General features: G+C 42.8%; 1 protein-coding gene across 1 annotated transcript in view; it reads left to right on the top strand.

Moving 5' to 3' along the window:
• The first annotated feature begins 537 nt into the window (after window positions 1-537).
• gdi2 (GDP dissociation inhibitor 2) overlaps window positions 538-13,300 on the top strand; it is a 40,187-nt gene continuing 27,424 nt past the window's right edge. Inside the window, exon 1 of the mRNA XM_060842699.1 lies at window positions 538-713. Coding sequence (XP_060698682.1) covers window positions 669-713 — 45 coding nt within the window. The 5' untranslated portion in view covers window positions 538-668. The remainder of the gene's footprint in view (window positions 714-13,300) is intronic.

Here is a 13,300-nt window from a genome sequence, read left to right as displayed (position 1 = left end):
CATGTTTCAGAGTCCAGTGTGCCCCTCCTTTCAAACAATCCCGACTTGTGCATTTGGACGTGAGGAATTGGGAACCTCAGGTATTCATCAGGAATACCTGATGAAGGGCTTTTGCCCGAAACATCGATTTTACTGCTCCTCGGATGCTGCCTGAACTGCTGTGCTCTTCCAGCACCACTAATCCAGAACCTGGTTTCCATCACCTACAGTCATTGTTTTTACCCTTTAGGAGACTGGGGAGGGCTGCCGAAGTTATCGATGGCCACCAACCGTCAAACGTTCGCCCGCACGCGGCCTGCCCAGAAGCGGCGGAAATTCCACTGCGCCTGCGCAACCACACCTCCTTCCCTCCCATCCCCCAAAAACCTGTCGTTATGTGGAACTGAGGTACTTGACGGCTCATGGGCGGGGCGGTCTACCGCAACGCGCCTGCGTGAAAGGTCCTCGGGTGCGGCAGTGGAGTTCTACGCATGCGCCTTGGAGCCTGCGTTCCGCCTGGCAGGTTTTCGCTCCCTTACAAAGAGCGCGTAGTGCGCATGTGCCTGCTTCAGTGACGGGAGAAGGGGAACAGGGGTGGGGATTGTCTCAGGTCCGCGTCCATCGCCTTTTTTCTCTCTCTCTCTCTCTCCCCGAAATTCGGACGAAAGAAGTAATCGCTCTCGGCCAAGATGAATGAGGAATACGATGTTATCGTGCTGGGCACCGGTCTCACGGTGAGTCTGCCCTCGGCTTTGATGGTCCGCTGCTGAGTGAGCGGTAAGGGGCGAGGCTGCTCGGCAGCGCCCGCCTAGGCCTCAGGCCTCTCTCTGCTTCTAGCTGAGTCAGGGAGAGAGAGAGAGAGAGACAGGGGGGAGGGGAATGGAATGGAATGGAGAGATTTGGGCAAAGGGATCAACTCCCGGTGGGGGAGGGGAGCAGAAGCTGTCTTTTTCCCTCTGAATTTACTCCCCTAGTTCCCCTACACAGGAGACTCTCATCATTTTTGCTATTGTAAGGTTGCCGTTAGACGGTTTCTCTTCGCACACCGGAAGCTTGTGCGTTGCCGGCGGTGAAGTTTGAGGTCGGGGAAATGGTTGGTGATGGGAGCTCTTGGGCTTTTTTTAAAAAAAATATCCGGGCAGTACATGGATTATTTTCGCATTAGCAAGGTGCGGCGGATGCTGAAATTCAGAACAAAATGGTCGATTGTTCGGCGGGTTTTGGCAGCAACTGAAATGTTCGGGAGAAGGGGCACAGTTGAAATGCTAAAACCTACTTTCGGATACTGAGCGTGTCCAGCGGTGTCTGCATTCATTTTTTCCCTGGTTTTGGTAATAAAGATGTCAAGAATGTGTGACCGCAGTGAATGCGTGGAAGTTTTTACAGGGCAGTGCCTCCTAATTCCCAGTAGTCTGTCCACCATCTGCAAGACACGTATCAGGAGTGTGATGAAATACACACTGTTGCCTGGATATGTGTAGCTTCTCCAACAACCCTCAATGGACTCGACACCATCCAGAACGAAGCCTATTTGACCAGCAAGAAAATCGACGTTTTAGGCAAAAGCCCTTTTCTTGCTCTTCGGCTGCTGCCTGAACTGCTGTGCTTTTCCAGCACTACTCTGCCAGAATCTGGTTTCCAGCACCTGCAGTCATTGTTTTTACCTATTTGACCAGCAGCCCATCAACATTCAACTCCCTTCACTACTGGTGCAAAGTGGCAGCAATCTATTACTGTATGATGCACTGCAGCACCTCACCAAGGATCCTTCAAGAGCAAGTTTTTAAATTTGTGACCTCTGGGAATGTGAGTTCATCTTAGTCCCACATAATCCTAATTTGGGATGAAATCACAATTCCTTCAGTTGCTTTTCAGTCACTGAAGTTGATAGCACTGTGCAAGTAAACATGTTGCCTATATTCCTAAATATTATTTTATATACTATCTCTTCACCTAGACTTGAGGTGATCTGTTTTGGGTACAAATTATATCCTCATGATTCAAATCTGTTTTGATCAGTGCGTTTAGAGGGTCAACAGTTGATCTAGTTACATAACAACAGGACTTCGGACCTGTTTTTCTGAAAATCAGTGAAATATAGGTTGAGCAATACAATTTACACCCCTCAGTTGAGTGTTAACATTGCAGTTACCATTCCTTCTGCCCTTTCATTAAGAAAACACTTGCATTGGTGATTTCATATTGTAGAAAAGACACTTTTAATTTTTCAGAAACAGCTATTCTATTTTAATTTGTTGTTGGATGCATTTTGATTTGGCTTGTTTAATAATTGAAAACAATTGTTTTTTTAAAAACTGAAAAAATTAAACCTCTACTGTTTTTCTGAACAATGTGAAGGAAATGGCTAATGGTTCAGGACTTGGGAGTAAATGCAAGTTTGTGATCAAGCTGTAAAAACTAACTATCAAGTTACCAAAGCCAAGGCATGTAGTATAGGAAAGAAGAAAAATCTGTCGTTAAATACAACACTTTACAACTACTTATTATCCCAAGTTGCATCGCAGCCAATGTGTTACATTTTGTGATGTGGTCGTGTGAAAATGTAAGGAAGGACAGCTGCTAACTTGCACCAGAAGACCCTGCAAATTCTAATCAACTTGTTTTATTTGAAGGATAATGGCTGGGACGTCAGGAAAACAATGTCTTGACTTTTCCAACAGATGGGTCTTAATTTCATTTGAAAGACAGTTAGAAACCTCATAATGTGAGCCCAGACATTTTCATTCCTGAATGGGGTTTTCATCCATGGTGGCACAGTGGTTCAATGATAAGCACTGCTGTTTAACAGTGCGAGAGACCTGGGTTCAGTTCCAGCCTCAGACTGCGTGGAGTTTGCACGTTCTCCCCATGTCTGCATGGGTTTCCTCCAGGTGCTCTGGTTTCTTCCCATAATACAAAGATCTGCAGGTTAGGTGAATGTGTTCAGGGATGTGTAGTTTAGTGCATTAGTCTAGGGTAAATGTGGGATAATTAGGGTAGGAGGGGGGAGAAGAGGGGAGTGTGTAACTCATCAGAGGGTTGGTGTGGACCTGTTGGGCCAAATTTCCACTATGTAGGGATTCTAGGATCTAGAACTCAAGACCTGGATGGATGCTGCCACTGAGTTGAGACTCCCACCTGGAAGAGAAAGTGGAACAGATGGGCAGAACTATATTTAACAAAAACTAGTAACCACTTAAACCCTCTATGTTTAGTATTGGGAGTAGCATTACCCAAATGCACCAAGCAAATCTTATCATAAGTGGAAGTGAAAAGCAATGTGTTTGTCTGTTGGATAACAAATAGTGCAGCTGGTACATGGTTTAATTGTGGAAGTCTGAGCTAGTCAACTCTCAGTTCTGCATTGAATTGGGACTTGTCTTGATTACCTATATTAAAGCACACATTAGGATGAAGTGGTTTCACAATTGCATTCTGTAATTTAAAGGCTATATGAAAACTCCCTGTTAACTTGGTCTGTTGTTTGATATTTGCTTTAATTTTATAACTCTTGTATGGATTTAGATTAGCTTTGTTGCTGAAATCCAAGAATGCTGCTAGGTTAACCATCATTTGCATACCAGCCAGAGGAGGTGGTAAAGGCTGATGCAGTTACTGCATTTCAAAAGACATCTGAATGGATGTGAATAGGAAGAGTTTAGAGGATTACAGGTTAAATGCTGGCAAATAGGACTAAATCAGATTAGAATATCTGGTTGGTATGTAAGAGTTCAACTGAAGGGTCTGTTTCTGTGTATATTTCTGACTGAGTATTGCACGCATCTGATACTGGAGTGGAAGCATCGCAGTCGTCAAATGGTAATTTCAAACATTTCAATTGTCTGGTGAGTAATGCATGTTGACAAGGTTTTTTCAAGGTTTTTAACAGCAAACTAAATTTTACAATGAGATTGTAAATGCTTTAAAAACTTAAATTGCCAAGCACACTTTAAGTTTTTTTTAAATTTAGCAAAGCACCTTATTAATTTCCTTGCCTTTTTAAGGATCTATCTTTTTGTACTGATCATTTTGACACCTTAGGTTCCACGTCAAAAATATTGTGCATTTAACATTGGGAGGAATTAACAGGAAAATTTCTTCTCTCCATTTTTTTTTGTACCTGAATCACTAGAATCTTTTGCTTTGAGTCTTTGTTACAGGTATGCTTTTATTATGTGGAACTTTTGGTTGTACAGATATGGTTAGCATTCACATGGCACACATGGTAGCCATTTTGCACATTTGTGAAAAATGTCTTTGGTGATACTGAAAACTTTGGCTTGAAAAATACACTTGCTGCCTGCATTCTACTATGAACATGAAGTAAAATAATCTAACTCTACTGTGGACTCTTTCATTGTAGTGACATTTTGAGTTCAGCAGTCATTGGCAACAATTTCATCTTAGGTCCTGTAAATTAGGAAAGTGGTCTTGGAATATTTTAAATGGTTGAACTATGGGTTAGCAAAGGTCCTCTTATTCATATACCACTTAGTATTCTGCTATTTGTTTTGAGTAAATAAATTAACCTAAATGAAATGAGTTATTCATTGCATCCCATATGGTGGTTACCTTTGGTATTGATGCTTTTCTGCCTTGCTGTGTTTTAATTCAGATTGACTGACTGAAATATTAGTATTTTATCTGCAGGTCAAATATACCAACCACATAGCTGTGCCAACAAAAACCTTTGTTTTCACCACTTATATCACTCAGTTGTGCTTTTGCCTTATACCTTTTGGCTGTTGAGCCCCATGGGGTGGCACAGTAGTTAGCACTGCCTCTCAGCAGCAGGCATCTGAGTTAATTTCCACTCTCTGGCCATATGGATTTCCCCATGTCTGCATTGGTTTCTTCCACAGTCCAAAAGTCAGCAGGTTAGATGGGTTGACCATGCTAAATTGCTCTAATGTCCAGGGATGAGCAGACTAGGTGGTTTATCCTTGGGAAATGCAGGAATAGAAGAATCTGGGTGAGGATATTCAGTGGGTCAGTGCGGACTTGATAGGTTGAATGACCAGCTCACACATCGTAAGGATTTTGATTTGTCCATATTGTGATGTAACTGCAAACCCAGATCCAAGTTTGATATTTGCAGCATCTGCTATTTTGCTCTAACTTGTGTCAAGTTATGAATATTCGCATGTCTGCCTATTGTCTAGTCTGGTAGGCTGTTGCATAAGACTATACTGCGCACTCCTTCAGGCTACGATCTGTTCAGCATAATGGGTGCTTCCTTCCAACATTTCTTGTCATATCCATGTATGACTTTTTTTACATGTAACATATGAAGGATATTGTTTAAACTTGGTTATATAGCACAGAAGCAGACTCATCAATACTGGCCAAGTTACCTAAACTAGTCCCACTTCCCTGCATTTGGCCTATAATCCCTCTAAGCCATTCTATTCATGTACCTGTCCAAATGACTTAAGTGTTGTAAGTGTACCTGCATCTCATTTCTGCAGTTCATTCTCAAACCACCATCTGTGTGAAAGTTGTCCCTCCAGTTCCTATTAAATCTCTCTTGGAGGTACAAAATGCCCTCTAATTTTGAACATGCCTAACCTTTGCTATTCAATTTATCCAACTGCTGAAGTAAAATAAAATGGTTAAAAAGAAATCTGCTACAGTAACTAAAGCCAGACATTCAAGTACAGCAACTAAAATAAACAGGGCACAGAAATTGGCCAAAAAGCAGGTATCCTGGAAATACCTCCGTCCAAGACACAGACAAGTCTGACTAGAAGGAGGCCCTGCAAGATTCAAGACCAGAGAATTGAAAATGAGAGAGGCAGCAGAGCACATTAACAAGTGGAAAAGGGCTGCTCAACAATACCTGAAAAACCGATCACCATTTAGACACATAAGGCAGATGTGCCTCAGTAAAACAAAATACCATGTGCATATTCTGGGCCAAAACCGGACACCCAGGGCCCAAAGCAGGCCAATCAAAAGGGTTTGCTGTTTGCAAGCTATTTGAGAGGGTGCAGAAAAAACTTAAAGGTTTTGGTTGGCCTTGAGGGTTTGGGTTATAGGTTGATTTTTCTCCTGGAGCATTGAAAGCCTTGGGGTGACCTCTAGAAGTTTATAAAATAATTTAGAGGCATGGATAAAATGAAAGATTTTAAAAAGGTAAATGTAGGGGGTGATGGCTGTAGCATGAACAACCAAGTTTTTGATATTGAGACTGGCTCTGATGCAACGAAGGGTACATTTAAGTTCTAAGTGATTTATTGTGTTAGGAGACTGGATTGTCTGTGACACACAGACGTTTCTGTGGCTAGCAGTGAAAAATCAGAATGGTGTTGCCTCCCTGGTGCCAGGGTCAAGGATGTCTCGAGGGGAAGAGGGCCCAGCAAGAGGTCATTGTACACATTGGAACCAATGACATAAGGGGAAAAGGATGAGATTCTGAAGGAAGGATATAGTTAGGGAGGAATTTGAAAAGGAGGTCCTTGAGTAGTAAAAGCCAGAGAACTCCTGGTGAGGGTAGGATTAGGAGGTTAGAGCAGGAGGCTGAGGAGCTGTTGCCTAGAAGGATTAGCATTTTTGGATCATTGGAATCTCTTCTGGGGTAGAAGTCTTCTGTACAAAAAGGACAGATTGCACCTGAATTGGAAGGGGGCTAATATACTGGCAGGGAGATTTGTTAGAGCTGCTTGGGAGGATTTTTAAACTGGTATGGTGGGGGGGATGGGACCCAGGGAGATATCGATCTCTTTCATCACTGAGATGGGTACAATTGAAGTGAGTCAAACAGTCAGGGACAAAGCAGAGAACAAGGTAGGACTGGTAATCAAAGTTTGGGAGAAGATTTGTAGCTAAGGTGCTCATTCTTGTGGTTCTGCTCGCCAAGCTGGGAATTTTGTATTGCAGATGTTTCCTCCCCTGTCTAGATGACATCCTCAGTGCTTGGGAGCCTCCTGCGAAGTGCTTCCAGCTGTCCGTTGCAGTGGTTGATATATTGGGACCACTGCAACGGATAGTTGGAACTGACAACCGGAAACGGCAGACTCAAACCACTACAAATGCCGAAGGAAACATCACCGAAGCGCTTCACAGGAGGCTCCCAAGCACTGAGGATGTCACCTAGACAGGGGACAAAATGTCTGCAACAAATTCCCACCTCGGTGAACAGTAGGACCGGTAAGTTAAACTGCTTTAAGAAAAAGGACGCAAATGTCAGGTATAGACAGAATAGATGGTGAATCCTTAGAGTATAAAGACAATAGGAGTATACTTGAGAGAAATCAGGAGGGCAGAAAGGGGGCATGAGGTAGCTTGGGCAAATAGGGTTAAGGAGAATCCAAAGGTTTTTCCACATACTTTAAGGACCAAAGGGTAAGTAAGGAGAGAATAGAACCCCTCAGATCAACAAGGCAGCCTTTGTGTGGAGCCGTAGAAGATGGAGGTGATACTAAATGAGTATTTTGTATCTGTTTACTGTGGAAAAGGACATGGAAGCTATAGAATGGAGGGAAATAGATTTTAACATCTTAAAATGTCCATGTTACAGAGGAGGAAGTGCTGATTGTCTTAAAGCATAAGTGGATAAATCCCCTAGATCTGATCAGGTATACCCTAGAACTCTGTGGGAAATGATTACTGAGCCTCTTGCTGAGGTATTGATGCTACAAATAGTCACAGGTGAGGTGCCAGAAGACTGGAGGTTGGCTAACATGGTGCCACTGTTTAAGGTGGTAAGGACTGGCCAGGAACTATAGACCACTGAGCCTGACATCAGTGATTGGTAAGTTGGAGGAAATCCTGTGCGACAGGATGTATGTGTATTTAGAAAGGTAAGGACTGATTAGGGAACATAAGCATGGATTTATACATGGGAAATTGTGTCTCAAACTTGATCTGAGTTTTTTTAAGTAACAAAAAGGATTCAGGGCAGAGTAACATCCATGATCGCTATGGACTTTAGTAGGATGTTGTTTGACAAGGTTCCCCATGGTAGATTGGATAGCAAGGTTAGATCTTGTGGAATACAGGGACAACTAGCCATTTGAATACAGAACTGGCTCAAAGGAGACTGGTGGTGGAGGGTTTTTCAAACTGGAGGCCTGTGACCAGTGGAGTGCCACAAGGATTGGTGCTGGGTCCACTAATTTTAATCATTGATATAAATGATTTTAGATGTGAGCATCCAAGCTATAATTAGTAAGTTTGCCGATGACTGACAGGTGTCGTGGATAGTGAGGAAGGTTACCTCTGGGATCTTGATTAGCCCATCTGATCGGCTGAGAAGGGGCAGAGGAAGTTTAATTTAGATAAATGAGGTGCTGCATTTTGGGGAAAATAGGACTTGCACACCTTAATGGTAAGGTCCTCGTGAGTGTTGCTGAACAGAGACCTTGGAGTGCAGGTCCATCACTCCTTGAAAGTAGTGTCACAGGTAGAATAGTGAAGGAGGTGTTTGGTATGCTTTTCTTTATTGGCCAGAGTATTGAGTACAGGAGTTGGGAGGTCATCCTGTGGCTGTCCAGGACATTATTCCATGTTTGGAATATTGTGTGCAATTTGGTCTCCTTCCTATTGGAGGGATGTCGTGAAACTTGAAAGAGTTCAGAAAAGATTGAAAAGCATGTTGCCAGGGTTGGAAGAATTGAGCACTAGGGAGATGTTGAACAGGCTGGGGCTGTTTTCCCTGGAGCGTGGATGCTGAGGGGTGACTTTAAAGGTTTATAAAATCATGAGGGGCTTGGATAGGGTAAATAGGCATGGTTTATTCCCTGGGATGGGGGGAGTTCAGAACCAGAAGGCATAGGTTTAGGGTGAGGGAGGGAAAGATACAAAAGAGACCTAAGGGGCAACTTTTTCACGCAGAGGATGGGCTGCCAGAGGAAGTTGTGGAGGCTTGTAAAATTACAGCCTTTAAAAGGCATTTGGATGGGTATATGAATAGGAAGGGTTTGGAGGGATATGGGCTGTGTGCTGGCAGGTGGGACTAGATTGGAACAAGTGGCTGGCATGAATGAGTTGGATCAGAAGGTATGTTTCCATGCTGTACATTTCTTCTGACTCTATGACCTGGGAGTAATATTTTCAGGCAGAGGGTGGTGCATGTATGGAGTGAGCTGCCAGAAGTGGTGGAGGTGGGTACAAGTAAATATTTGAAAGGTATTTTGCTTATATGAATAAGCAGTGTTTTCAGGGATGTGGTCCAAATGCTGGCAAATGGGGCTAGGTCTGGTATGGAAGAGTTGATGAAGGTCTGTTTCAGTGCTTCATCAACAGTCTAGCATATGCAGTTTATCAACATTTTTGCTGATTCTCATTTTAAGTATAATGGCAGTGAAGTTATTTCTGTAAACTTGAAGCTTTGTCACAGCAAATCGTCTTTTTGAATACCATTTTGAGTAATAGTGCACAATGAGTACTTTTCACAAGGGTTGATATGTGCTAAAGGGAGATGCAACAAGATGAACCTTTCTTGATTTTTATTGCTATAATGCAACCAAAACCCATGGTTCAGCATAGGCTTCTCAATTGTGCATTTGTGTCCTGTTTGTTTTGAAACAGATGTGTAGTGTTTGGGATGAATGGAGTTAATATTGGTGTATACAGCTGAAGTAGAATTAACAAGGAAATAAAGTCCCAGACTTGCTAGCAAGTCTTTATCTCCTTTTCAAAAGAAATCATAATTTTGAGCATCTTTATAATTTCGTGTAAGCTATAACTGCAAATGCCTGTACATATCTTAAGGATTGCAATTGATGTGTGAAACTACTGTGCTGTCATGCCCTGCAGACAAGAAAACAGCAAATGTGTAATGGTTATGTTGTACTCTAAATACTGGGAATTGCTTTGAGATTTGGGTGTTAGATTAATATGTAAGGAATCTAATCAAATAAGTTTTTGATGCAGGGCATGTTGCTAAGGATGTGCATAGGGTATAAGCAGGTAGGGAAAGATGAGGTTCTTCAACTGAGCATGACTCAACAACTAGCAGTTAACAATGGGGTACTGGAGGCAAGGGTAATGGGTTAACAAGGTGGGAAGGCATTCATAATGTAGAGCCATTTAACAATATTAAAAAGTTTTGTTAAACAAAGGTGAAAAGTATTCATTGTGAAGTTTTTTTCTGCCTTTCTGTCCCCTCTACCCAGGACAGGTTTTTAAAAAAAAATCACTGAGGAAAGTGCTATATTTAGTGCCTGCCTTGTGCTTGAACTGAGTGACTTCAGATAGCTCAGACTTATTTTTTAATGGATAACCTAAAGATTTTAAAATGCTAGAGCGTGCACAGTTATAAGTATATGTAGACCTTGAGCAAATTCCATTTGGAAGGAATGGTTTTCTCATCAGAAATGTAATGGCACAAAATGCAATAATCCAAATGAGTATTTGGATACTGGGATCAACAGATAAAAGGGCAGGTACAGACAGATCATATGCTTTGTGAAATATGGATTTCCAACTATCTTCTGGCTAGAGAAGAAAATTTTGGGGGGGGCAGGGGGAATCTAAGATGGTGGCGATCTGAGAAGATCACACTGCAGAGCTTCGCATCGTAGCAGGAGTAGGACGGTCCTTTTACCCACCCAATCCAGGTCATCAGGATTTCTTGGGGCATTGGAAAGATTGTGGAGCCCCAAGAAGCATTGACTTGTATTTTCAGAAATGCCTAAAAAGGAGGAGCATCTGAGGCCAGGCCTGCAGCAGCCTCTGAGCCAATTACTCTCCAGGACCTGGTGAACCAGCTCTCGATCTCTATGTTGGGGAAACAGCTTGAAGAGAAGCTGGCTCCAGTCTCATGCTACATGAGCAGCAGCTGGGAGACCTGGAGAAAAGGACGGATGAGGTGGAGCATTGGGTCACAACGGTGGAAGCTGATGCCAGTTCATTCAAGGAAGAGATCCAAGCCCTGAACACTAAGGTTCATAATTTGCATGACCAAGTAGATGATCTTGAAAACGGATAGGAGAAAAAAAACATTCGGATCATTGGTCTGAGGGTAAAGAAGGTGAACGGCCTGTGGAATTTGTTGAAGATTGGCTTCTGCAATTTCTTGACTTGGAGACTGGCATGAGGATTGAAGCTAGAGGGCTCACTGGGTCGCAGCATGGAGGACGGATCTGGGTCAATGCCCTCCTTTCCTGGTGAGGTTCTATCATTACCGGGATAAGGAGAGAGTCATGGAGGCTTCTAGACTCCAGGGGAAGGATCCAAAGGTCCTGATTTATGCAGGGTCTAAGATCACGTTTGTTTTCAGGACTTTTCAGCGGCGGTGATCCAGAAACTAAAATCGTATGATGGCGTCGAGAGAAGATTGAAGGAGCTTGGGGTTCGGTACTCGGATATCCGGCAGGGCTTCGGATCTCCTTAGATGGATCCATGCATCTCTTTGACACATGGGAGAAGGCAAGAGTTTTGTGGACAAACTAACATAATTTAAACAATTGTAGTATCTATAAATATTGTTGCTTGGGTATGTTTTTTTTCTGTAAAAGAAATGAAGGAAAACCAGTTGGCGCTTTGACTTTCCTCTTTTTCTTCCTCTATTGATGATTTGGCTCAAACTATGTCTGGTGGTTATGATGTACATTTTTAAAAATTTCGAAGTTAGGACATACCAAAGGATGGGTGGGGTGTTTATTCACCCTTTATTTTTATAGTTTTTATTCATACTGATATTCTATGGGGCATTTATTCGTTTTAGCTTGTGCTTGCGATGCGGCTCTAGCTGGGAGAAGTTAAGGTGGTTGAGATGCATAGATGCCTATTTATGGGCAGTTCAGACAGGTAGTTGCCCCCTCTGGGCAGGGGGTGAGTTCCCCTACTCAGCGTTATTGGTGCTTCATATGTTGGTTTGTTTTATGGTTTTTGGACCCCTTTATTCCCATGGACAGCAAGTTTGTGGAGTATTTCTCGAGGGAATTTCGGGCATTCCTAGACATCAACATAGACTCGGTTGATAGCTCATCTGTTCTCTGGGAAACTGCCAAAGCTAATGCCAGAGGGTTAGTTATTTCATGTTCCACAAGTAGGAAGCGGCAGAAGTGTGAGCAGCAACGTCTCCTTAAAGCATGGTTGAAGGCAGCCGAGAAGGCCTATTTTGATAGACCCTCATTGGTCAAACTACAGAGGATTACGGCACTGTGGTCTGCACTAAATTCCTTGCTCACGCAGACGGCGAAGGAGCTGGCTTTTGCAAAGCCAAGGTTATACGAGCATAGTGACAAGTCAGGCAAATACTTAGCATACCTTGCCAGAAAGAGAAGTGCCCCATAAACCATTATAGCGAATAGGGGAGATTACAGCGATGTCAACAGCATTTAATACAGGGATTGGTAATTTCTTTTAGATGCAGAGAAGGCATTTGACTGAGTTGTGTGGCTGTACCTTTTCTATACTCTAGACCAGTTTGGTCTAGGTGAAGTTTTCTTAAGATGGGTAAAGGTTCTCTACAGTGTACCTCTTGCTGCGGTCATTACCAATTAGGGTACGATCAAGCAATTTTAATATTTCTAGGGGCAGCTGGCAGGGCTGTCCCCTTTCACCATTACTTTTTACATTGGTGATTGAACCATTGGCAGAAGCCATTCGTGGGGATCTCAATATATCAGCTCCAGAAGTGGGGTCAAAATTACAGGAAGATCTCGCTGTATGCAGGTGTTCTAATTTTCTTGACCAATCCAGCAGTCTTGGTGCCTTGCCTGATATGCATTCATGCATTTGATGCTTTTTCAGGGTATAAGATTAATTCTGCTAAATCAGAGACTGCCTATGGGTGGTCTTACAAATGAGTTGGCTCTTGAGTGACCATTTAGGTGGTCATGGGGGTTTTGTGTATTTTGGGCATATTCATTACTCTTGTTCTGGATTGGCTGTTAAAGCCAATTTTACTCAATTATTTGAAAAAAATTAAACAAGATCTCCAAAGATGTGAGGCACTTCCAGCCTCATGGTTGGCTCGGATAGCGCTTATTAAGATGAATATCTCCCTCGTTTGCTATACCCTCTATGGATGCTCTCCCTGATTTTCAATAAACAAACACTCAGGAGACTGAACAGTGGGTTCAGCACCTTTTTTTTTTAAATCTGGCACTGTAAACAGCCCTTCATTAAATTAGCCAAACTGCAGTTGCCTCACAGATTGGAGGGAGTAGACCTTCCGGACACTAAAAATTGCCAATTAAGCTCTCTTTTGACCTACATAAGTGGGTTTGTGGGGACCCTCTTTCAATATGGCTAGACAGAGGTCTCCCAGGCAAGGTGTCCCCTTACCAGTTTGCTGTTTTTGGACAAGGTGAGGACAATTAGGAAATATTGCCATATCTCAATAGTCATCAATGCTGTTTAAAGCATG

The sequence above is a fragment of the Hemiscyllium ocellatum genome, chromosome 23 (genome assembly GCF_020745735.1).
Source record: "Hemiscyllium ocellatum isolate sHemOce1 chromosome 23, sHemOce1.pat.X.cur, whole genome shotgun sequence".
Lineage (NCBI taxonomy): Eukaryota > Metazoa > Chordata > Chondrichthyes > Orectolobiformes > Hemiscylliidae > Hemiscyllium > Hemiscyllium ocellatum.
The sequence above is the reverse complement of the archived record's forward strand: the minus strand, read 5'-3'. Positions and strand labels throughout refer to the sequence as shown.